Below are 26,641 nucleotides of genomic sequence, written 5' to 3'. Positions count from 1 at the left end.
CAACCTCATGTGTACTGACAAGGAACAACCGTCAAGGTACGTGAAGTGGACACGGAAGGCACGGAGCAGTGTCTATGGCATGCCGCCACGTGGTTAAAAGTAATGCACACGCGGACTGTTTCTGGAAAGACACAAAAATCAAGGAGGAGGCTGTGCATATCTTACCTGTTGGAAAAATAGGTAAAGAACTGGGTATAATTTTAAGTCAACATATAACAACATTATGTTCCACTATTTTAATGGTAAATTAGTTAGCTTATGATTCAATCATAACACCCCAACTAGACTAACAGTAGTCTTTTCCAAAGTCTATAACTTACACAACTATTTCATAGGAAAAACTGGCTTAGAAACGAAGTTGGAACACAACTCATGTGAAACTTGGGGCTTTTTGTAGCTGACAATCGGTTCTTAGGCACATCCTGCCATTAGCAAGGGTCAAGTCAAGCCTATGCCCTACTGAATACTGTCAAAATCCAAACTAGCAGTTGCCCATCAGTAGGCCGTGGCTGTGTTTGCAGTTTCCCACCCATAGGGGTCAACCTAGTGCCTCCTTTTTTCCCTCCGGTTTTCTTCTGGTCTTCCTTATGCCCTGGAGGCACAGGAGCCAAGGCTGCCTGGTGGTGCAATAAGGAGTCAAGGTTAAATGTAGGGCCTTGCTCCCCTGCTGGTTCTGCCCTTTGAGGGGCCAACAATACAAATCTGGCAGGACAGGGATGAGGGAAGAGACTGACTTAGGGGCCTCCTGGGGTCTGGCACAAAGAGGCGCTGAGCGGAGGGCCATCTGGTTTGGAGGACCATCTGGCTTAGAGCTGCAAGGTTTTCCGGGGATCTTGAAGAGAAAGGCAGATCATGGCTAAGTCTATGAGGGAAGTGAATGGGGAGGGGGACAGGTGATGGTTAAGGTGCATAACCGTGGTTTGGGTGTGTGTTTTATGGTAGGTGGGGATAAGAGCCCGAGTGACCAATATAAGAGTAACTGGGCTTGGAAGCAGCATGTCTGGGTGTAAAGCCTGGCTCTGCCACTCCACACTGTGTAGCTCCAGGCCAGTGACGTAACCTCCCTCTGCTTCAGTTTTTTCAGTGTTTAAATGGTGGACATAGACCACCCTTTCCTTAAAGCTGTTGTAAGGTTTCACGGAGATGCTACATGCAAGGCACTCGGAACTCTTCCAGGCACGTGGCGAGAGCTCAGTAAATGCCAGCCATTACTGTCACTTAGAGTCCACTCAAAGTCCTCAACTTCTCCAGTGGGGACAAATGCTCAAAGTATTGACACTAATCTTATCAGATAAGTGGGAACATAGAGAGGTCCTATGCAGTGTGAGGGAGAGGGAGAGATCATTTATTTAGTAGTCGCTTAGTACCATGTTTTGGGTTAACATCCCTCAAGATGATGATGCATTTTCCTTTCCCTAAATGGCTACCACTTGGGGTGACTGCTCACAGAACTCCATGCAACTGGGTCCTGTACCTTGGGACCATAAGATAATAAGGCTCTTGGGGGAAAATCATTAAAAGCATATAATAAAGTTTAAAAATGAATCATTAGAGAAGTACATTCCAGATCATTCTGATTCACTGGCATAAGCAACTACCAGCACCACCGAGTTGCAGGAGTCCCTACTCTGAAACCCCCTTCTTCAGCTGCCCAGAAACCACCACCACAGATCAGCTTCAAGTCGCACGAGCTCCACCTCTTTTTAAAGTTTTCACGCAAGTCTTGCCTGGATTGAAATCTAGTATTTTGTACTTTCAGTCTTCCTCGTTTCATTCTGCAAATCCTGGCAAATGTGTGGGTGACACCAGGCTTTTAACAGGTCAAGGCCCAGTGTCCCGGGGCCGAGTCCTCAACTGAGCGCTAAGCGGAGATGCTGCAGCACAAGCACGCACCCCTCTCTGTGCTCCCTGGTCTGTCGGCGGCAGGGCGGTGGCGGTTTAGTTCTTCCTCGGCTCACAATGTAGCCATCCCTGTGAAACACAAACCCTACCATCATATTCCTGTGCATCAAGCCCTTCAAGGGGCCCCACTGCCTCCAGGATAGTATCCCAGCGCCTCAGCCGGGTTCAAGCCCCCTGGCTTGTGCCCTCTCTGCCCTCCACCTGTCTCTCCTGACCTTTGTTCCCTTGGCCAGGGCTTGCTCCTCCACTATGGCCCCGGCTCCCGATTCCCTTCAAGCTCCCTCCCCACCGAGCAGAGCTCACTGGGCAGCCCTCCATTCATTCCTGTGAAATGACATAGCGCCATCACACTCACTACAATTATGGATATACTTGCTCATTTCTCCTACTAACTAGACTGCCTATGCCTACTACTAACCAGACCATTCTAACTACCTAGACTAGCCTGAAGTGAAGACCTCTAACTTATTTCACAACCCCAGTTTTAAGTGCAGGGTCTGGCAAACAAAAGTAAGGAACTCATAAATGCTTATTAAATTTTAAAAATCCCATCTGGGAAATACTTAGGAGTCCACAAGGTGACCCCAAACCACAACACCACCCCCCCACACACACATAAACGCCAGTCTTGCCCCCAGGACAGATCTCAGGGGTCACATTTAATATAGGGGTCACATTTAATATAGAGCCAGGAAGCTCTTTTGGTTGCTAGGACTAAAGAATGTGATCTTTTCTCTAAAGCGTCCCTTTTTATTAGCCAGGAATCGTCACTTCCGCCTTCCCGTGCCTCTGAGGGAGGGTATCAGGAGAGGGATGGAGTCCCTAAAAGGCGAGCGCTTTGGCTGCACGGTCTCACTTCGTCTCGCTGCGTGCGCCTGCCTGCCGTTTGAGAAGCGTGCACATAGCTGGGTCCGTTTTCTCGGCAGTGGATGTTTCTGTTCTTTTCCTTTAGCTACAAAAAGGGGCTGACTCTCTCAATTTCTGGGCACATGTCCCTCCACACAGTCAGAGTTCACTTAAAACAAGTGAAAATCATGCAGGTCACCACTAGGGGACACTCTCACCATAGGGAAAGCGCGGATCACATAGGGAAGAAGGCTGCAAATTAAAACTTCCTTCCCTTGGCATCCTGAAGCTTTCAAAGAACTTCAAAAGGAAAACAAACCGCCTGGAAAGGCCAGCCAAACACTGTGTGTTAGCTGAGAGGATGAAAGTCACAGATAAGAAGAAAGAAGGGGGCGGGGTAGGGGATCTGCGTTAGTGAGAAGCCTTAATGTCTCCTTAATTCCAGAAGTCTGGACACACAATAAAGAGAACTGGAACCTGCTAAGAAACAAATAGCACTTGCTTTTCAAAGCTGCCAACAAAAACCCACAGAAATGTCAAACGCATTTTGGTTAAATCTCCTTTCAAAACTGTAGGTTTTTATTTCCTTCCTTCCTTCCCTTAACTCTCAATAGGAAGTGATTCAAATGCCACACAAACAGAACGGAAACCCACGGCTTTAAAAGACTCTTGCCATAGAATGAAAAAAACTTCTCCAAATGACTCATCTTTTTACACCAAAAACCACAGCACTTCTCAGCCCTCCCCATATGTGGAAACACACTGAGATTAGGAGAATGACTCAACGTACAAAGAAACAGATGACAAGAGACTGAGGAGCCAACTCCTCGCACCCATGGACCCCTGGGCCCTGTGTGCAGCAGGAGCCCCTGGAAAGGGGCCTCTGCACACCCGCAGGCGACGAACCGCCTCTCACTGAGCACGGGCAGCAGAGGGCTCTCCCGGCCTCCCAGCCCGCGGGGCCCGGCCTACCTTCAAGGTCTTCACGGCCACCGTCAGGCTGTACTTCTTCCACACGCCTTCGTACACCTCCCCGTACTGGCCTCCTCCCAGCTTGTGCTTCATGGTGATGTCCGTGCGCTCCATTTCCCACTTGTCGTAGTTGGGGGACACACCGTAGACAGTGGGCTTGTTGCGTTTGGGGGCTGGGTAGTGGAGAGTGGTGATGAGCCCGTCGGCCACCGTTGAGTGATGATGAACCAACTCGGCCAAAGTGTTGAAGCGGCTCTCGGAGGAGACGTAGAGCTGCGGAAAAGAGCCCACAGAGTAAAGACAAACCAACTCCAATAAACCAGCTTTGCTGAGCCTTCATGTAGGCACAGCAAACCCTCAGATAAAGGGCTCTCCACTCAGGACCAAGAGCTACCCACGCTATCATTTACTTGCTAAAGCAGAAGGATGCAGCAAAATGCCCCTGGGCCACTGCCTCTGCTTCCTGAGTGAAATCCCCCACCTACCTAACCCTTACTAGTACATGCCTGGTTCTCTCTCGCCATCCTGAGCCCAGTGTAAATGTCCAAAAACTCTTCCCTGACCACCCGATCTAAAGCCATCACCCAGCACTATCATATCCCGTCTTACTCCTCTGCACCACACTCACCACTAACTGATAATTCCGTCTTATCCGCTTGTTGACTGTCTGTCCCACCTACTAGAATGTCAGCTACATGAGAGCAAAGCCCTGAAATATCCTTTTTTATCCTGTATCCCCAATGTTGAGAACAAGAATGAGCACATAATATAGGTACTTGATAATAGTTGCTGATTATAGTAGTGAAGGGTAGAACTTTTAAAAGTATTGCTTGATTAGGAAATATTTAAAAATTAGAGGTCCTGTGCACGAATTCGTGCACAGGTGGGGTCTGGCCAGCCTGCCCTGATGGGGGCCGATCGATGGGGACTGCCTGGGCAGGCCGGCTCGGGGAGGGGACGCGTGAGGTTGGCTAGCTGGCCCCACCCTCTGGTTGAACTCCCCAACTCCCAGTCGAGGGGACAATTTGTATATTAGCCTTTTATTATATAGGATTAGTATGCTTATTAAAACCTATCATTATTACCTATAATTATATAATCCAGAACTAAACAGTGATCAGAGATGAAAATTACCAAACGAAGCATAAATGTCCTTCTCATTCCTACTTCCTGGATTTGGGCCGAGTAAGAAGCATCAGAGGCCCAGCCCTGCAAGGCCCAGCAGTGGGTGCCCCGTGGGGTGCTGGTCAGTGCTCCTCAGGAAGAGCCAGGCCTTGGAGGGCCGCACAGGCTTTTCCACCACAGGAAGTCAGGAGGAGGCTTTCAGACACCAGTGCTTGTGAGTCTCTCTCTGATACGTGCAGCGGTGAGCAGCTGTGCAGGGAGCTGCTCCCCCAGGAGTTCTCATCTAGACACAACAGAGATGGGGGAGGCAGAGGAAGGAGACAGAGGGCAACCATGTGGATGGTGACAGCTATCTTTTTTCTTCTCTGCTTCAGTGATGTGGTGAGGAAATCAATTCCACATTAAAACCCCCACAGAACATGTGGACTCCAGGCATATAACTGAATCCACTGGCTCACGGAGGCCAGCCCACGATCCTGAAGAAGGCAGAAAGAATACTCGAAATCACGATTACGTGTCTGTAAGACTTGCTCAAATTGCAAAGGTGTGGGAAGGAGGAATGAAGATTTGGAACAGTGATGATGCCTGGGGCAGGAGAGAGGAGGAGGAACAGGACCAGTCAGCTGTAGCTGTAACATCTTATTAAACGAAGAAAAGGGAAGAAAAAGCCTGAACACACATGGCAGGGCCAGGGACTTGGCTGTTGGTTATGGTAGGCTCCGTTACTTTCTGTATGCTGTAACACCAGGCAGTTAAAATATCTTAAAGGAAAGAAATAACAAATATACTAGTACAAGTTGATCCCTTCTATAACCCTCAACAGAATATTAAATAAGATTCATTAACAAGGAGATTTTCTTTTTTTGCTGCTTAGGGAGATAACATAAAGGAACTGTTAAAACTCAGGCAAGCCAATGGCAAACCTTAGCTTACAGGTTTATAATTTACAATCTTTTGGTAGCAACCCTACAAAGATAAAATTCTGAGCAATTCAGGAATTATCCAGAAAGACTCCACAGGCCTGGGGAGCTTGTCCCTCTGTGAGATGGTGCCTCCATACGGCAGGACCTTGGAGGGTAAGGAGGAGGCCCACCAGAAGGCCCCATTTTATGCCCGAGAGCGCCTCCAAGTGACCTTCTCTAGGGACATGCCGTGCGACATGCTCAGGCGCCTGAACAGATGCCGTGTTGCAGGGGACAGGAGAGCGCAGTCAGCCTGCCCTCAGCATGCACAGCATCCATCAGTGTTAGTCCCAACACAAGTGCAGTTCACAGAGACCCAATGGGATGTGGGGTCAGCTCTTAAAGCCCCACCTCTCTCTGGAAAAGTCTGCCAGGCGTGCTAATACTTGACTTCGGGTTGCGATGCTCCAAGTCCTCTCTTGGCTCAGCTAAGCGTACAGTGCCTTCCCTACCAAGCAATGGCGAGAAGAGAGAGAGCCATTCCGAGGAGGCACTCCTTGGACTCAGAGCATCCCCCACCTTGGAAATCACTGGCACGGCCCAGGCAGGTCACCTGGGAGCCAGGCTCATTTCTATTTCTCCGCCTCAGCTTGGAAGGAGTGCTCCCCAACCCGGAGATCACGCTCCTTCAATTGCCAGAATGCTAATGGCTCCCCAAGCCCTAGTTTATGTAGAATTTGTTCTCGGTCTCATTGGATTCCCTCACAGGCTCCTCGGTTAGACACTTCAGAGTTATGGGAGCTCTCAATGAATGGACCAACTTCACCCTTTTCAATAATTAAATTTACAGACCCTGTGACTCAGTTCATCTTTCAACATAAAATTTATATACCGACACTTATTAAGTATTAAAATTACCCTTCCTTAAATGCACTGCACAGCCATCTTCTAACAGTCAAGAAGTCTGCTGGCTTCCCTGATTAATTCTAGTTTTTTAGCAGCTTTTGCTAGTGAACTGGGTTATCTCCATCAGGAATTCATGGCATGTGCAGAGAAGAAAGTGAAATTAGCATTATGAATGGCATGTCATTAAGCTATGCAGCCGGTTACAGAAACACTCCGGGTGCTCAGCCAGGGCTGGGCCTCTTCCTGATCGAGCAGGAAGCCGAAAGACAGGGCTTGTCAAAGAAACCCAACAGGAACGGCTTTCCTCCTGACAGCGTCTCACAGGCTCATCAGCGCTTAGCCTTGTGTGCCCTTGAGCTGCCTGACCCGGGAGTCCCACCGCAGGTGTACTGTGTCCAGGCTCTCGGCCAGGAGCGCCCTGCCCCTGAGAGCCTCTCACATACCAGCAGGAGGCGGCACTTAGTAATTGAGCAGTGCTCAACAATGCTCCCAGGCTCCTCCACAAGGGGAGGTCAGCCAGGTTAGCAGGCTTTTCACCAGGATGTCTGCACCTGCCGAGCCTCTGTCAGGGGGCATCAATCTTAAAAGTCTAGAGATTACACATTGGCCCATCCTGCCACCTCTGCTAAAGCCTAAGCCCAAATTCCACTCCTGTCAACCTGAACCTGCCACTCCAGCAGACTGAGAAAGTAAGTGTCAGTGGGCATCTCTTCAACGAAAAGACTCCATCCATCAAGGGCTATAAGAAATTGTGGGACCTGACAGGGGCACCTCACAGAAGTAACGTGAAGACACAACCAGAAGAACTAAGAAGGATTTGGAGGGGGTGGTGAATAAACATCAGTCTTTAATTCCACAGTGTTGGCAGAGCATTACAAATTTTGAGGAAGCATGGAAGAATGACATCCAAGTCCCAGGATATCTGAAGATTTTTAAGCTGTCCAGACTAAGGCAACAGCAGTGACTCAGTCTGGTGTGGCCCTTTCAAGAGTCCAGCTCTAAGCACCGCCCCCCCGCCCCCCAGTCCTGGGCTCTGGGTCCTGAGCTGGTGGCCCTGGGCTGACTGGCTGCGACTGCTGCCGAGAGCTCAGAACACGGAGAGGCAAATCAGAGCCAAGAGGGTGGAGACAGAAGAAATCCTCTGGAGCCTTACAGAAGAATCTTTGAAATCCCGTTGTTTTCTGAAGATCAAGAATTAAACTTATTCAGCCCCAGCCTGTCCCTCCTACCAACCTTCCATTTTCTTCTTGGAAATCCAGAAAGGACTGCAGCAGAGCTCTGCACGAGCAGCGTTGTCAGTGCCTAGCCACACTGTCTCGAGTCACCGCGATGCCTCTCTGTTCTGATGCTGTTCCACACATTCCAGGAGCAGGACCCCACCCAACACGGCCTCCCGAGAGGAGCCTCTGCAGACGGTCTGCCAGATGACCCTGTGGGCCAAGACGCCTCCAGGTGCAAACAGCTAAAGGGAGGTCTTTGTCAGGGAGGGAGAAGGGTGAGAGGCCGAGGCCTTTGATGAGCTGCTCAGTGGTGGGCAGTGCCTGATCAAATGAGTTTCCTGCGCTGCACCTGGAGGGAAAGGAACCCCTGGCGCACACCAGCTGTTAGACGGAGGGTGTCTTCATCATCATCTAGATCATGCCTGCCCGCATCTGCCTGCAAGGGTGCTGATTAAACATCCGGGGAGAAGAGACCACTACCCCGTTCAATACAAACCTCAACTGATGACCATGCAGCATGGCCTGCCTCGGATAAGCAGCACGGATGGGAAGCAACGTGTCAGCTGCAGGAAATCACCTCCGTTAGGTGCACTCCGCTGTTCTGACTCATTAAAAAGGCACCCTGTGGTCTGAAGGCAAGGCCTCCAGGGGCCTACATCTGCAGAATGGAAGGACCTAGCTCCACATCCGGGCTAAGTCCCGAGAAACAAGCTGATGAGACTGATCTCTAGTCACACATCAACAGCGACCATGCTGTCTGCCACACAAACCACAGTGCTGGCACCAAGATGTCTGCCGTGACGAAAAGCATCAGAAACTGGCAGCAGGACTTTGGCCAAAAGACTTTAACACATGCGAAAAGAACAGGTAAGAACATTAAATATACATACATATGTATACACTACATACATTTGTATGGATGGTACAAATGAACGTGTGAGAATAATCGTAAAAATGCTAAAAAGATTAAGAAGAGGGGACTAGCCCTACCAGACATTAAACATTATGAAGCACTACAAATTAAAAGTCTGGTATTGCACATGGACAGAAAGACTAATGGAAGAAGAGAGAGAGATCAACAGACCTAAACATGTATGTAAATTTGGTGTATGTCAACTATGTAGGAAAAGATGAACTTAGTAAAAGGCACAGGAATCATTCAAAATGTGACACCTGCATATTAATGTAACAAGATACCAGCTTTACCAATCGGAGATGTTTTTACAAGTCTGCTAGTGTGCTGCTGAGGAGGGTGAGGAAAACATGCTCTCTTACACCCTGCTGGTAAGAAAGCACATTTGTACAATCTCCCAGAAGGCAAGTGGGTGATAGCCACACCAATGTATATGCACATACCCTTCCACCAGTTCTAGCAACCACTTGCATATGCTCCGCTGTACACAAAGTAGTCCGTGCAGTGTTTGTCCAAACTGCACCAGGTAAGACTGAAAACAACCTAACCGACCACCAGCAGGGACGACTTAAAGAAATGAGGGGCCATCAGCTGGCATCATTCGTAAGGATGGCAGCTCTAAATGTGCCGCCTTAAACAATCGCCAGAACATATTCTCAGGTGAGGTGAGAAAAGCAAGATGCACAACACTGTGCGATATGCATCGTTTATTGTTCAAATGTGAACATATATACATCGGGTAACTCTGGAAGAAACTGGTTACAGTGTTTGCCTGTGGGTAGGGTACGAAGTTAGGAGACAAAATTTCTTTTCATTGTAATTCATTTTTTTTAAACCATGTGCATGTATTACATATAATTAAAGAATACATACACCACCTGGACCCACCCCCACAATTCATCTATCTACACCCTCAACGACTGAGCGGACAATGGGGTTGCAGCCTAGTTCCATCCATTAATCTTGGGCAAGAAATGTCATCCCTCTGACCATCCATTCATAATGCAAAAATGCAGATTACAGCAATATCTGTCCTGAAGATTGACTAAGAGATGAAATGCCCCAGCACACAGTAGGAATTCGCTAAGTGTTCATTCCTCTCTTCCCTTGGCGGACTCCTAAGAACCCTTTGTATGAAGATGACAAAACCATCTAGTATATCAACCTCTTTACAAAACTAGTCTGGGTTTGGAAATCTACGGGTATAATGTGATCCCATTTTTGTATAACAACTGTGTGTAGACACACACATGATTTTATCCATAGAAAGAAGGCTATGGACCAGACTTATTTTGGGGAGGTGCTATTAACCCTTTGCACTCGCTTGCTTTTTTCTCGATTCCTTTATTCTACTCGGGATTTAATTTTTTAAATACCCCAGATTTTACAAAGCGCGGCAGTAGAATAAAAAACTGGAGTTTCTTTTCATACAAACTTATTTGGATTTTTTTATATTTCAAATTATTGATACATTCAAAGAGTATAAAAAGAGCTGCTACCGATGCTAACCGTGTCAAGTCACACTCGACATCCAAGTGCAAAAGGTTAAGGTGGCTTTTGATTTTTAAAATATCCATCTTTATTTAAACTTTCCTCACTGAGGATAAATTACCATCATGAGAGATTTGTTACAAAAAAGAGTCTTAATGTAAGAGGTATGTACGAATCCCAACAGATATTCCACTTATCTTATGAAACTGCTAACAGCAAAAGTCCAGCAGGACAATGACAGAACCACGCCAGCCCTTATAACAACACTAGAGGCCCAGTGCGTGATTAAATCATGCACGTGTAGGGTCCCCTAGGCCTAACCTGCCATCCAGGCCATATCCACTGCCCCGCAAAGCCTAGCATGCTCCACGGACACTGCTAGCAGCCTGCTCCCCGCTTTTGATGGCAGGGGTCCGCTGGTGCTGGAGCGGACACACAGCTCCCCGCTTTCGATCGCGGGGGAACTGGCTGGCTGTCCACTGGTGCACCAGGCCTTTCGAAAGCTTCTGGCGCGGCGGAGGCTTTCGAAAGGCCTGGTGCAGGAGCGGACAGACAGCCAGCTCCCCGGCTTTTGCTCCCCGCTTTTGATGGACAGGACGTGGGCTCGCTGCCCCAGAGGCCCCTTCTGTGCCGCAGCACAGCCATGGCGCAGACGCTGAGCTCAGTGTCCCGCCGGCCCAAGCGGCCACCCGGCCACCCCGAGTCCCGCCCCCTGCACCTCCCGCTGGCCCAATCGTGGGCGTAGCGGAGTGATGGTAATTTACATATTACCCTTTTATTATGTAGGATGTGATTGGTCCTCAATAGAGGGTCTTTTATAAGGCTAATAAAGTGATACCTGCTGTTTACTGGAAAGCTTCTTCAAACCCCTTCTTGGTTGAGTTTTGTTGCAATAACTATCAACCCAGCCATCAGGACCTCTGGGTTCTCCTGGCCAGAGAATAACACCCTCCCCTGCCCGTCAGCCCCCCTGGCTGGGGCCCCTACCTTGCCATCAGAAGCTGTGTTGATCCTGTAGTGGTACACCCTGCCTTCATATCTCAGCGAGATGGACCTCTGCCCGGGGCTGCTCTCGCTCTCCCGCACCAGGAAGCTGCCGTTGATCCCACTGCTCAGCAGGTACTCAGCAGCGTTGCGGGACACCGGCCCATGGTACCAGGAATGTTTCTCCAGGCTGTTGACGGGTGTGATGTAGTTGCTTGGGACCCACCCTTGGCCATTTTTGGTTTGGGCTTCACACCACTCCCCGTTGTGATTGTAGCCTAAAACCCGGAGCTTTTCACCTTAGAAGAAAAGAAGCAAATCAGACACATCAGCTTCATAGGCTAATTCGCTCATTCTCACTTAGTCTTGTATGATTACTAAAAATCCCCAAATTCCTAAATACCTACTTCATTTCAACAAGTCCACATAAATGTATGCATTTTAAGTGTGTAAGAGTACATTTTATATGAAGCTTCCTGTTTGTACTGAAAACCGAGATAAACATAGAGCCTCAGTTTTTAGAGATCTATTATGTTTTGTTTACTCAAGTGCCCTAATACAAGAAGCTTTTTAGGAAAAAAATACCTTTTCTTTCTTTCTTTTTTTTTTTAAAGTGTTTTGCCCGGTTGTTGTGACTCAGCAGTTGAACACTGACCAGGAACCAAGAGGTCACTGGTTCAATTCCAGGCCAGGGCACATAAAAGGTTTTCAGGCTCCATCCCCAGTAGGGGACGTGCAGGAGGCAGCTGATCAATGATTCTCTCTCATCACTGATGTTTCTCTCTCTCTATCCTTCTCTCTCCCTTCCTCTCTGAAATCAATAAAAACCTTTTTTAAGTGTTTTTCTGTGTCTGGTCCGGTATCTTTTTCAGTACAGAAGGAGGAAAGCTCTTCTGTGAAGGACTACTACACTGGAACTCCTCTCCAGAGAAGTGACTCTTTTTTGGATATCTCTGCATTCCAAACTTTAAACTGCTCTTTTAATCAGCAAAGGGTTGAACAATCAAGCCACAGTTTCACCCAATTTCTGGCTCTTGCAACTACCACCTCTGCCCACAGCCCTTTTACCTTTAGTGATACTTAGAGTGTTATCCCCACTGGCCACAAAGTCATACAGTGCAACAAAAAGGTTGGGGTCATTTTCACTGGGACCAGCGAGAAGGTTTTCCTTGGAGTTCCAACGAGCTGCTTCGCTCAGACCTTGGGGCTCGAAGTCAGATGCTACTGGCCTTTGGAGGGCTTCTGGAAGAGAAACAGGGAATAGAAGAAATTTAAAAAAATAACTAGGGAAAAATTAATTTTATTCTCATGAGCAAAAAGAATGTTATTTCCAAAATTATACATTCCTAATTTATTTTGTTTCTTAACGCCTGTGCACTTTACATGTTAAAAGAAAGGTGGTGTAAAGAATGGGCTCTTCCTTTCCAAAGTCTTGTGAAAAACACTAAGTATTTGCATTCCAAGGTGGTATTCCCAAGTAGTTCCAGCCATTTAAATGCACTAATTCAAAATGAATTGGAAATAATCCATCCTCGTAAGTCTGCCACTGCTTATGTTCTAGTATGGAGGGCAAGTTTCTTGCTTTAAAACGTTCTTAAGTTTACAAACATCATTTCAAAATCAAATATTACAGAAGGGCTTATCATGAAAAACAAATATTTTCCATCCACTCTCCTTTACACCTGGAGGCAACAGCTCTTTTTTTGGCCATCATTTCCAACTCTCCAAACGTAAGCTGTATCACTAGACCCTGCGTCCCTCCCCCATCTCTCCTGCGCTAGCCACTACTGGTTACCTCTGTATTTTCAGTAACAGACTTGCACCTTTATGTCTTTTCCTACCAGCTAGAGACAGTGTCCCTCAACGATCTACTTCACAAGCTGTGTTAACATCCTCGCCTTCCTTCCAGCTTTCCTCACTCTGCTCACTCTGCAAAGGGCCTTCTTTCCTCTTCCGTTTACCCTGTGAAAGTTAGCGTGTCTTCTCTTCTGTAATAACAAAATCTTTCATGCTTTGTCTATAGGTAGATTCTAAAGGTTGAAAACCAATAAACACCTCTTAATACTTTACTATTAGTCACTACAGGGTCAAATAATTCATTATTTTCTCCTGAAGTTTCTTCCTGCCTTTCTTTTTCTTGAAGTACACTCAACCGCTCTAGAATTTCTGTGATGATGACAAATGTGCACAAGGGTTCTTTGAAACCAGCAAATCTCCTCCAAGTGGATCTTAACAGTTGTAAGGTTATTACGAAATGAAATATGAACACTCTTTTAAGAAAACTACAATAAGAAATCAAACTTAAAGGGGGGGGGGATTCTAATTTGAAAGAAAGATCTACCACATACTTAAGCCATACCCAAATGGTAACCAAACAAAACTGTTTTAATTTTTCCTCTTTATGGATTTAGAGGACATCCAAATATCTTTTCTTGGGCAATAACACCCATCTCGAGAATAGGCCTGCCCTAGCTGGTTTGGCTCGGTGGATAGAGCGTCAGCCTGCAGACTGAATTCAGGGTCCTGGGTTCAATTCCGATCAAGGTCACATATCTCTGCTGCAGGCTCAATCCCTGGCCCTCGTTAGGGAATGGGTGGGAGGCAACCAATCGATGTCTCTCTCACATTGTTGTTTCTCTTTCTCTGTCTCTCCCGCTCCCTTCCACTCTTTCTAAAAATCAATGGAAGAATATTCCCAAGTGAGGATTAAGAACAACAAAAACAAGAATAGGCCTGATTCTTCAGCATTCACTTAAAAACAAAACAAAAAACCCACTGAAGGCACCCAGGACATCTAAAGGGACTAAGCTAAACTTCCAGAAACATGACTGGAGAACTTTCAAAAATGGACATTCTTTAATAACTCTCTGGAATAACCCAACAGAACACAAACGAAGGTCTTTCAATTCTAGCTTTTGTATACAGACTGAAGTAAACCTTCAGGAATCATTTTTCTAAAAGAATGCATCCCAAATTATGTCATTACTATGCTTGGTAATTTCATCTTATGAATCACAGGGACACAGATAATTTAAAGGAAGAGGGTGTGAATGTGGAAAAGGCTCAGTGATGTGTTAGGTATAGGTACGACCTGCTGAGTATTTAAACTGGCTCTAAAAGTGTGTTTAGTGCCATCGTGATGAGGGATTGATCAATTAACAACAACAAAAAGCTCATTAGAGCAGGGAATTACTATTTTTTATTCAAATATGTGACCTCCACTCCCTACTGGAATATGCATCCGTTTGTGTGTCTTGGCTATAGGGCCAAGGACTAGCCTTTCGGTGCGGATATGCACTCAGAGCTGGGAGCTGTGTTCTTCTGTAAGTCCTACCTGTTATCACTGTCTACCTCCAGCCCACTTTCCTGCAGGTGGACGGAGAACTCAGAGCCATTTGCTATGTAATCCAGTACATCCCTTCCAATTACCCGCAGGTGCCTTACCTCACCTCTAGTCCTGTAGCAATTTTTAAAAAGTGACCTGCCTTTACTGAGTCTGTCTAAAGCATTCATTTTCATAGAAAGAATTACCTTTTCACATTTGGATTTCACTGGTTTCATATTAACCAAGTAATTAAAACAACAAGTATATCTAAAAAACAACAACAAAACAGTTCAGAAAGAAACACAACTGGCTTTGGTGTGGCTGCAACTCCAGGGGGCAGGAGCAGTGCTCACAGCAGACACGGGCGTGGCAGTCCTGTATCTGCGCCAGGGCAAGGGTAGTTGAGCGCAAGGGTCAATTCAGCAAGTCAGTTAAGTGGAAGCAAAAAGAACGTCTACCATCATTATATTAAGTAAATTAGACAAAGGATGATTCTTACCATAAAAGAACTTTTGCATATCAAAAGAACAAGACAAATCCCACCACTATGGAAAAATAGACCAAAACCATGAATCAGCAACCAATGGACACAGACAGTGGGGGGAGGGCATGTGCTGGGGGGTGGGAGTGGCTGGGGAGAGGTCAGTGGGGGAAAAGGAGACTTATGTAATACTTTAAACAATAAAGAATTTAAATTAAAAAAACCATGAATAAGCAATTCACACAACACTTAAATTACCATTAAAATGGAAAGCAGGTTAACCCTCTAGTAATCAAAGAGATGCAAATTCTCCATGAAATTGGCTGGTACATTTTCTTGAGGCTAATAGTGTGAGACTTCAATGAAACGGGCACTCGCATACTATGCTTGTACTTGGTGTAAGAAGGCCAACTGGAAACATGAACCGAGTCTTTTAAAAATTCTGTAACATTTGTCCTACCTCTAGGAATTTATACTACAAGAGCCACACAATGATCTATATAGAGTGATTTTTAAATAGCAAAACATAAAAGTACAAAATATTTATCAACACAAGGTAAGTTAGTTTGTGGTCCCACCCATAAAATAGAATCCTATATAATAGAAGCCTAAAACAGTAGGTCCTCGGGTTACGTCGGAGATCCGTTCCTACATTAGAGATCCGTTCCTAAGGCGCGACATAACGCGGTTTTCGCCCTAAGTTGGAACCCACCTACATAAGCACCTACGTCACTCACATGGAGCACAGACACAGCAGTAATGAAGTGAAACTAAAAAATTTTAAAAGAAAGATAACAATTCCTGACCTTTACTTGTCATAAATAAATAATAAAAAACATAAAGCACGTGTACATACACTGAAATGACGGAACTTTTTTTTTTAATAAATAAATGGGAGATGGCGATGTAACCACATAACAATGAAACGATGTACGATGTAACCCGAGGACTGCCTGTATGCTAAGTGTCTGGTCGGCCATTCAACCAATCAAAGCATAATATGCTAATGATATGCTAAGGCTGCTAAACCACTCACTATGACATACACTGACCACCAGGGAGCAGACAGTCAACAGGTCGACCAGTCGCTATGACGTGCACTGATTACCAGGAGGCAGATGCTCTGACCAGTAAGTTAGCTTGCTGCTGGGGTCTGGCGTGAGATGGGCCAGACAGGCCCTGGAGTCCTCCCGCAGCCCCTCTGCCCTGCCGGCCCAGCCCCCAATATGCCCCCATGGGGGTGGGCTGGACAGATCCCACCCGTACACAAATTCGTGCACTGGGCCTCTAGTATACTCATAAAGCCGTTCAAAATATTTTTGGAGAAAATTGAGAAAAGTCCAGAAGGAACTACACTAAAATGTGAACAGTAGTTAACTCAGGATTGTATGTTAACAGTACCATTAAAAGTAGTTAAAAAGTGGTTAATTCAGGGTACGTGAAATTACAAACATTTAGAATTTTCTTTAATTTTTCCTGTATTTTGGATGTGGATTGTTTTTATCATCGAAAAACAATTACAAAAATAAGAAAAAAATTATAAATGGGAGCCAGCTGATGCTTATATAATTGATAATCTAACATTAAAAGGTACACTGAGGGAGGAGGGCATCTTCTCAAGTTGTCCTTAAAAAGTATCTGCTCATTTCCCTCTCGTGTCCCAACCCCAGGGCCATGAGCACACAACCTTGGCAGGCCAGGCCCATACAGGAAATTAAACCAAAGTCATGAATACAGTAATGCTTTTCTTTTCAAATGCCATTTGACCTCTTCTATCAAGCATTCTGCAGCATCTGGATTTGATCAAAGAAAGTTACATAATCAGGGGCAGTGGCCTGGAAAACACCTGGAATAGGCAGAACGCAGATACCCAGGGGTGACCGTCGATTAAAGTATGGGTTAAAGAGGGGCTGTCCCTTACACGGAGACAGATGCTGGGAATTTCATGTGAAGGGATGAGGCCTTTGTCAGGAAGGAAAGGGCCTCCCACCGTTTTTTTGATTCAACAGGATGTGAGGAAATCCAAGGCAGTCTCTCCATTTTCCTCTCCAGTTCTTGCTCCATTCCACAAATTAATGGCCAAAGCCCAAAGGGAAGTATTGCTCATGCATGCCTCTGGATCGAGACACTGAAGCGTAGCCACAGTCCAACCCCAAAACCTTCCAGTCAATTCCCAATCCAGGCTGATGTCAAAATTGACTCACAATGTATAAATGCCAAGTTCCTTGCTTCATTTCATAGTGAACTATGCTCGTCAACCTTAAAAATGATTACAGCTTACAAGGCCAAAGTTGCAGAATGTACTTAAATCTTCCTTGCTTAATACATGAACTTTCTGTCAGTCTCACTGTCAGGAAGTTAAACCCCTAAAGAAGCCAGTCGGCTTCATTAAAAAAAGATGCCCAAACAGCACCCCTCCTCCGTCCTTCCAATGGATCTTTCGGCTATTGTTAAATCTCAGGAAATAAAAGTTTAGCATCTGCTATTATTCTTGGTTTTTGGGGTGTGTGTGTGTGTGTGTGTGTGTGTGTGTGAACATTTTCTGCAGCATCCTTTCTGTGTCATATTTACTTTAAATATATTTAATATTTGTATCATCAAAAGTGCCTCTCATCACATTTAGAAGTCTATTGTTATTTCACCATGGTGTTAATGAAAAGGTTTCCATCATCAACAAAACTCAGGAAAAGTAATTAATCAGCCATCTTAAGCACCAAGAATTATGACATCTACAAACCTCTAGAAAGCTGGGGTTCCAACTAAGAGAATAGCAAACATTCAGAAACGCCACAAAATTCACTGGCCTGTGCATGATTAACTTAGTATTCTAAGAAAATGGGTTGGGTCTTTAAAGTACAATTTAGGTAGTTTGATACAAAAGAATCCTTTCTTAAAGTTGTGAGTCACTGATCAGAAATGTTTACAAAAGATTCCCTGATATGGCATATCTGGTCCAGACTTCCAGGCTGTGCCGCCGAACCCGCCACTGGCAAACAGAAGAGAAGGAAAAGGCTCATGAACTCCAGCGCCTGGCGAGGCTACTTCACAGTTCGGGGGGAGGGGAGACTTCACCTCCAGGAAAAACCTCCCTGGAAGCTTCCCGCCTTCCTGTTGATGCTGAGCCCAAGGCCACGGTTCCCTCTGCAATGCCCTAAGCCAGGCGTCCTCAAACTGCGGCCCGCGGGCCACATGCGGGTGTTTTTGCCGTTTTGTTTTTTTACTTCAAAATAAGATATGTGCAGTGTGCATAGGAATTTGTTCATAGTTTTTTTTAAACTATAGTCCGGCCCTCCAAGGGTCTGAGGGACAGTGAACTGGCCCCCTGTTTAAAAAGTGTGAGGACCCCTGCCCTAAGCAGTCTTTACTGCCCACAGAGGGCACGGCACCACGTCAGAGGTGGGGAGGGGCGAGGGGGCAGGTGTGTCAGGTGTGATAAGCATTCCCTTTACTTTTACTCACATTCAGTTATTCACCCATGTTGCTTTATTCCTGTTTCCTTTGGGGGCTCTTCACTATTATCCTCCAGTTCAAGGAATCTCTGTAATTTAAAAATCTATAAAACAGATCCTTCAAAAAAGAGGGAAGGCTTCGTGTTTTATTTCCTACTCTGTTCCAACTGATGAGATCATGCTCAGACTATTCTCAAGTCAGTTTGTAACAGTCTCACACAACTTTTTATAATATGAGTTTAGAGGAAAAGTATTGTTTCCCACAATTTGAGCTTGATGAAAGTAATTTTATCTACATCTACATGGCCCTTTATTTTGTCATTTACACCCTCAGCCAGAGCAGTTAAACTTATTTTAAAAACAAATTTATTAGCTAATACAGCCTTGGCATTAACCTCACAATCTGAACAGAAATGTCCCAGCACCCGCAAATACCGTGGCAGCAGCGGGGGCAGGGGTATGGCACAGTGGTAACGATGAAGGAATCCCAGCATGGCCCTGCTCCAGGGGGGGGAAACACGGTAATAAATTTGCACAAGTCCAACAGGAGGACAGTGCTGCCCTGTGGATGGACGTGTAGGAACAGACAGTGAGGGCCAGGAGCGGCGAGGGGCCGGGGAGGGGGTGACCCTGAACAAGACCGTGCCCAGAAGGGAAGCAGGACTCACAGGGATCCAAGGCCAGCCTGACCACCAAGGCCACTAAGGGGTCTTTACCTGTGCGTGCAGGGGACCCTGGGGAGATGCCAGGGACTCCTCCTCAGAATGAAGTTTGCAGATGCAGAGAGTAAGTATGAAGAATTGCAAAGGGAAACAGCTATACTGAAATAGTCCCCAAAACTTTTTAAACTGTGTGATAGTGCTTTTTATTAATGCATTTGGCATATGCTTTATTAACGTATTAATGCTTCTTTATTAACACATTAAATAACAAGATCCAGTGGTAACTACTTTCAGTTCAAAGTAGTGATGAGTGTAAGTAATAATCAAAACTGTTACATGACATGAAAATATCTGATTTCTACTGGTGACAAAGTCACAAGTACTGCTAATATTACTGTAGTTTGTCTTGTAAGTTCTTAAAAATGAAATACTAATTTTCAATTAGAGGTTAGTAAAATAAAGTTTTAGTATTTTCCCATCCAAGAACAAGAACCCTGAATTCTATGCCAGAACCCAAGGGCCTTCCCGGTTGACAGCTCCAGCACTCAGATTCGGTTCCGTACAGCCCAGTGATCTGCCGGGGGGAGGGGCCAAGAAGAAGGCTGCTACAAACTAGTGAGAAGTCCAAGTTACACTATTTTCTTTTCTACATAATGCCGTTTTATCACATTATAGGAAAAAAGTTAATCCATTTTCTAAGGAAATCTCCTTTAAAAGGCAAAAAGTTAAAAAAAAATAGTCATTTAAATTAGCCTAAGGCTTAAATATTTCCCCTGGAACCTTTTTACATTGTAATGTTCCTAGCCAGTCCATTTTAGAAAATGAAATTCTCTGTCCTAACCTATTCACAGTCTACATATTAACCTTTCTGAAGATAAACAGTCCCTATAATCCCCTCCCTCTACCAAAATGAAAAAAAAAAAAAAAAAAGGACTTTTAAGAATCTGTTGCAAAGTCTACAGTTACGGGAAATGGAGTACAAAGATCAATGTAAAACGAGAACCACCATCTTCAAAACACCGAACACCTGTCCTATGTGCCCGCTTCCCTCCCTCTCATCCCATCAAGTTCACACCCACATCTTGGCCACTTTTCCTCCTAATCTCTTCGGTCAGTCCTGCCCTCTCCTTACCCCACCACACCTGCGTCTGGTTCCCCCTCTGACCCTGCCCAGATCAGAAGGGTCCTTCTAAACTGCAAATCTGACCACTTCACTCTCCTGTCAAAATCCCATCTAGATGTCTGGGTGACGGCCCTGCCTGTCAATCACCAGTCACCATTCACTAGCAGTGCACCTATGGCAACCTAAGAACAGGTGCCTGCACGGTAGTGGGCAGTTTGCAGACAAAGTGGGAGGCACTGCTCCTAGCGTGTGACAGGTCCTCACAACGTGGTTGCGGCTGCTCTTGGTGCCACCACTGCTGACGTCCGAGCTCCTAAAGCAGGCACACGAGGCCCTTGGGGGTCTGGTCAGGGACCATCTTCTCCAATGACCCCTACTTTCCACTCCAGCCTCCCCAGATGCCTTGCCGTTTCCCCAGGCAAACCCTGTTCCTGCCTCATCTGTGTGCACCTTGACAAGGGCCATGTACTCTCCCTGGAATTCATCCTCCCGACCTCACACCTCTATAAACATCCGATTTGTCCTTCCGCCCCCGACCGCCTCTCACTCAGGCTTACTCACCCTTCACCTCACTTGGGTATTTGGTGTCGGTTTCTATTACCGCCCTAAGGAATCCGTGTTCCTTGCAGTACCATTAGCCTGGGCAAGCCTTGTTCAAACCTCAGCCCACCACATCTGGAAGATGCTCATTTCTGAGCCTCGGGGACTCAAATGCACAACAGGACAACAACAGTATGGACCCAGTCCCTGATCGGGCTGTGTGTGTGTGTGTGTGCGGGGGTGCGGGGGCGGGGAGGGAGGGGCCTCAATGCACACTGCATGCAGACCATTTTTGTATGAATGTCAGGTGTGGTACCGGGCACTACAGGGCAATTACTTCTCTTGTTACTGTCACCACAAACATCGACTTCTTTTGGGCAGAGACCAAGCGTTTCCAGAGTGTTCAGCACTGGCCTCATGATGCAGGACGTACAGCACTGCCCCCCGTTTATTTAAATTACCTCCTACTTGGATCACCTGCATTTGTTCTTCTTTAGCAACAAGATAAAAAACACTGCGTCACCACTTAAGAGTGCACCTTAACTACCTGTTAACCTCTAACAGCAGAAGAGCAGAAATAGTAGATAGTAAAGATGAAAAGCAAATGAACCCTGACCAGGAAAGCCTTTATGAAGATGTAGGAAATGCAGTAAATACTTGTTAATGGAAGGTAAAGTATGGCCAAGACCCTAAAACACACCTTGGTGTAACACGAGTCCATTTCTCGATGCTTCCTAACAGGCAGACAGCATGGTGAGAGGCCCACCCTCCACGCAGTTTTTGTCTGTGGGAGAGAAAAGCGGTTTTCTTCTGCCACAGGCCATCGCAACAGCCTGAGAGGCTCCGCTCTGCCTGCCAGGCCTGAGCTGGTTTGAAAGCACTCACTTCTCATCTCCTGCTCTTCTTTAAAGCATCATCCAGGACTCCTGGGTCAGTTTAGATCCAAGTCAATGAAGTAGAGGGGTTACCCAATGGCAGGCAATTTCCCCAGAATGTCCCATTAGCCATTATTATTTCTATTGCTAACCTGAGTAGCTGGACGTGAACAGAGAAGATATTTTGGCTCCTAAAAGCAATGGCTAATTCTATTCATGGCCTGCCTTTAGATTCAATTTTCAGGTATTCAATGTACAATGCTAGTAGCTAAATTTGAGGACTGGTAAGAATTAGGTCTCTAAAGAGAAATTAAGAGTAATGAAGTTAAAGTTTATGCAACGAAATGCAATACAATAGGTGTTATTGATCCCTTACTGAGTACCAGCACTGTGCCATGCACTTTATCTGCACTAAATCCTACCACCTTCTTACGCAAACTCCATTATTACTGCATTTGAGGGCAGGAAACAGCGGCAGAGAGAGAAATTACTCCCCTGGCCCTCCCTCCAGCGATCCTACTCAGCTGCCAACCCTGCCTCTCTCTCATGATCTTGCTTTTTCTTCCTCTCAGGACACCCTCCCTCTACCCCAGTCCCCTCTCTCTCTGTGTCTCCCTTCCCTCTCATCTTGGTTTCCCTTTCCTGTCCCAGCCTACTGTCTTTGTCGCCCAGTCTCTTTGTATCTCCCCGTCTCTCCCTCCCTTTCCTGCTCCTCTCCTCCCTTCCCTCTCTCATTCCCACCTGTTTCTCCTCTGCCTCATGTGTCTGTCTTTCCTATCACCACCACCCAACACAGAGAGGATAACAAATCACCTACGGTGTGGGTTAGGACAGGACTTGAAAAGCCATTTTGGAGGACAACTCTTATTACCTGAGGACAAAATTAGACTCTCAAGAGTCAGTAACTAGCCCTAACCAGTTTGGCTCAATGGATAGAGCATCGGCCTGTGGACTGAAGGGTCCCAGGTTCGATTCTGGTCAAGGGCATGTACCTTAGTTGCAGGCACATCCCCAGTGGGGGGTGTTCAGGAGGCAGCTGATCGATGTTTCTCTCTCATCGTGTTTCTAACTCTCTATCCCTCTCCCTTCCTCTCTATAAAAAAAATCAATAAAAATATTTTTTTAAAAGGAGTCAGTAACTAGCAAAGCTATTCAATGGCTTTGGAACTGTAACTTCAATAGGAAAGCAAACAAGATGGACCAGAAGTTGGTAATATTACAGCTGGGTGAGGAGTACCAGGGAGTCCATTATGTTGTCTGCTTTTGTCACAGGTTTAAAACTTTCTGCTGTAAAAAAAAAAAAAAGGCGAAAAAGAAAGACTAACTTAAGCATTTGTTTTAGAAATTGTTCTTCTGTGTTCTACTACAATCCACCATTACAGAAGAAAGTTATATATTCTTCCAATGTCACATTTGATCTTTAGTTCTTGTTACATATATTTTCCCAGTTTTAAGGTATAATGATATTGTATAAGTTAAAGGTTAAGAATTTGATATATGTATATATTGTGAAAGGATTATCATAAAAGTTAACATCCATTACCACACATAGCTATAACTTTTTTCTTGGAAGGAGAAACTTTATAAAGACCTATTCTTTGCAACTTTCGAATATACAATACAGTATTTGTTAACCATAATCATCACGTTGTACAATATTGTTATGTATTTTTAAAGCCTAACAATTGACAATTTTTCCTGTTTCTGTTTTGGATCAGTGTTTAATGACACTAGCAAAATTATTTTGCAACAAGGTAGTAAGCAGTATGAGATTTTTAGCTTTCACATGTTTGGAGCTATGAACATACTCCCTCTGGAGAGAAGAAATAAAATGCCAACCATGAACCAATAGGATTTTTTCTTCCATAATTAAAATTTTCACCATGGGAATAAGATAGAATCAGAGGAAGGGAAGATACTTTTCCTTAAAACCAAGGACAGGAAATATTAATTACATGCATCAAAACAAACTTGGAAACAAACTGTTTTGTTAACAAGAAAAACTATCAGGAAAAAAAAAAGAGAAACTATGGATGGGTTCAACTCAATTCTATCATATTTCAGCCATTAGAAAAATTTGCAACACCAACATTTTTAGACTGCTAAGTATTTGTTTAAAATAACAACATCTAACACATGCTAACATCTTGCTCCATGCCCGGGTCTGTGCTAAACAATTTAAATGAAATCTCTCATGTGAATCTACCAACTCAACAAGACAGGAACTACTCAGCCTGTTTTAGAAACGAGAACACCCAGGCTCAGAAAGCAATGTGCCCAAGATCCCTGGGCAGCATGATGGCACCTGGGTCCACACGGCTGGCTCCAGAGCTGCGGGCCTTATAAGAATGGGACCTTAGCACGTATATCCTAGCCAGAAAACTCTCTGGACTGAAGGACATCTCAAAGGAGCCTCGTATTGGTATCAATACATATATTAAGCATTTTATTTGTTTCAAAACTTCCACCTGAATCATCTCATATGTTCTCAAAGCCATCCTCTCAGGTGAGCTGGACAGAGGGTCCTTGTTCTGTCTCAGAGGTAATGAAACAGAAAAGCTGAGAGAAGTCGGACAATAGCGGATCTCCTGACTCAAAATTCAAAAGTGTTTCCACCAAAGTGAACGGGGCCCTTCTTCCTCCTCTCCTCTGAACGCCTCGGAGCACTGGGACGAGAACGTGAGGGTGTGGATGAAGTGCTCGGTGCCCGGGCCTCTCCCGTCAGAAATGCGCAGTGGTTCTAACAGCCCCAATGGTTCTAACAGCCCCAGTGGTTCTAACAGCCCCAGTGGTTCTAACAGCCCCAGTGGTTCTAACAGCCCCAGTGGTTCTAACAGCCCCAGTGGTTCTAACAGCCCCAGTGGTTCTAACAGCCCCAGTGGTTCTAACAGCCCCAGTGGTTCTAACAGCCCAGTGGTTCTAACAGCCCCAGTGGTTCTAACAGCCCAGTGGTTCTAACAGCCCCAGTGGTTCTAACAGCCCAGTGGTTCTAACACAGCCCAGTGGTTCTAACAGCCCCAGTGGTTCTAACAGCCCAGTGGTTCTAACAGCCCCAATGGTTCTAACAGCCCAGTGGTTCTAACAGCCCCAGTGGTTCTAACAGCCCAGTGGTTCTAACAGCCCAGTGGTTCTAACAGCCCAGTGGTTCTAACACAGCCCAGTGGTTCTAACAGCCCAGTGGTTCTAACAGCCCCAGTGGTTCTAACAGCCCCAGTGGTTCTAACAGCCCAGTGGTTCTAACACAGCCCAGTGGTTCTAACAGCCCAGTGGTTCTAACAGCCCCAGTGGTTCTAACAGCCCCAGTGGTTCTAACAGCCCAGTGGTTCTAACACAGCCCAGTGGTTCTAACAGCCCAGTGGTTCTAACAGCCCCAGTGGTTCTAACAGCCCAGTGGTTCTAACAGCCCCAGTGGTTCTAACAGCCCCAGTGGTTCTAACAGCCCCAGTGGTTCTAACAGCCCAGTGGTTCTAACAGCCCCAGTGGTTCTAACAGCCCCAGTGGTTCTAACAGCCCAGTGGTTCTAACAGCCCAGTGGTTCTAACAGCCCAGTGGTTCTAACACAGCCCAGTGGTTCTAACAGCCCAGTGGTTCTAACAGCCCCAGTGGTTCTAACAGCCCAGTGGTTCTAACAGCCCAGTGGTTCTAACAGCCCCAGTGAACGGATCGGGCTGGCTATCCCGCTCCAGAGGCGCCTCGGATTGTCTTTGTTCCTAAACAAGAGAAGAGCTGATGAGCTCAGGAGGGCGTGTTCAGAAAGAGTGCAGCATCTCTGAAGCAGAAGTACTCCAGTGTGTCTGTGTGGCTGGACCACAGAAAGCACTCGCCGGAAAGTTAACTGCTGACAAGAAGCGTAAAGGAGGGCCCTTAAGATAAAATTTGAAAGTTCAGCAAGAGTTCACTTCACAGACATTAGTTTTTTATTCCACCACACAGAGCTTACATGTCCCTGTACAACATCCATACACCATGTATGCAAATACAAACATATGAACGAGTAAAAGTAAACTGGAGAAAAGGTGAATTCAAATGGCTAATGTTCATGTTTCCTTTCACATCGCTACAGGTAAGGAGTAACAGCAAGTTCAGTGTTTGAAGTAGACCAAAGATTATAAAGATATGATTATGGTAAATCGATGCAGCTATAAAGATACATTTTCACAAAGCTGATGAACAAAATTAAAATGCTATAAATGCTTTTACATGCATGAAATACTTCTAGAACGGCGGTCGCCAACCAGTGGTCCGTGAGGTCTGAAAGGCTGGCGACCGCTGTTCTAGGAGGACACAGATGAAACTCCCGAGTGCCTCTGGGCAGGGACACTGCACAGGAGACAGAATTACCTTTCACTAAATACCCTTTTAGAATGTGCTGTCATGTACAGCTATTTTTTTAAATATGTTTTTATTGATTTCAAAGAGGAATCAAAAGGACTAAAGGTAATTGTTCTTATCAGTATCAGGTTTCCAGAAGGGAAAGAAATACCTCCTTTTGAGGCATTAGAGTTTCTGAAGATATCATTTTAACATCCACGGAGAGTTCCAAAGAAGATAAACAGTCACAGTCCACAAAGCTGAGTAGACAGACAGCGTGGGTTCAAATCCCAGCACCACCACTTGCTAGCTCTGTTACCTTAGACAAGTTTCCTAATCTTTCGGTGCCTCAGTTTCCTCATCAATAAAATGGAAATAACCACAAGGCCATCATGAGAAGCAAATGAAATCACAGAATGTTGAAACAGTGGTTGGCACACAGTAAGCATTTAATAATTGCTTTGACAGCTAGGCCCGAATAGCAAAGTAGATGCATGATCAAGTTGCATTTACAGCTGACCCTACTTTGATAGGATGGAAAACTTGACCATACTTAATTCTCTCCATGACGTGTGATGACTGGGCCCCAGTGGCTGTCAATAAACACTGATTGA

General features: G+C 45.6%; 1 protein-coding gene across 3 annotated transcripts in view; it reads right to left on the bottom strand.

The window, feature by feature from the left end:
- ABL1 (ABL proto-oncogene 1, non-receptor tyrosine kinase) overlaps nucleotides 1-26,641 on the bottom strand; it is a 95,636-nt gene that overhangs the window by 14,946 nt on the left and 54,049 nt on the right. For all 3 annotated transcript variants that reach the window (XM_008152514.3, XM_028127075.2, XM_028127074.2), the window contains exons 2-4: nucleotides 12,330-12,503; nucleotides 11,265-11,560; nucleotides 3,721-3,993 (exon numbers count right to left, since the gene is read on the bottom strand). In XM_008152514.3, the coding sequence (XP_008150736.2) occupies nucleotides 3,721-3,993; nucleotides 11,265-11,560; nucleotides 12,330-12,503 (743 nt within the window). The remainder of the gene's footprint in view (nucleotides 1-3,720; nucleotides 3,994-11,264; nucleotides 11,561-12,329; nucleotides 12,504-26,641) is intronic.

This window comes from Eptesicus fuscus, chromosome 15, assembly GCF_027574615.1.
Source record: "Eptesicus fuscus isolate TK198812 chromosome 15, DD_ASM_mEF_20220401, whole genome shotgun sequence".
Taxonomy (NCBI): Eukaryota; Metazoa; Chordata; class Mammalia; order Chiroptera; family Vespertilionidae; genus Eptesicus; species Eptesicus fuscus.
Note: the sequence above shows the minus strand (reverse complement) of the source record. Positions and strands in the feature narration are given on the sequence as shown.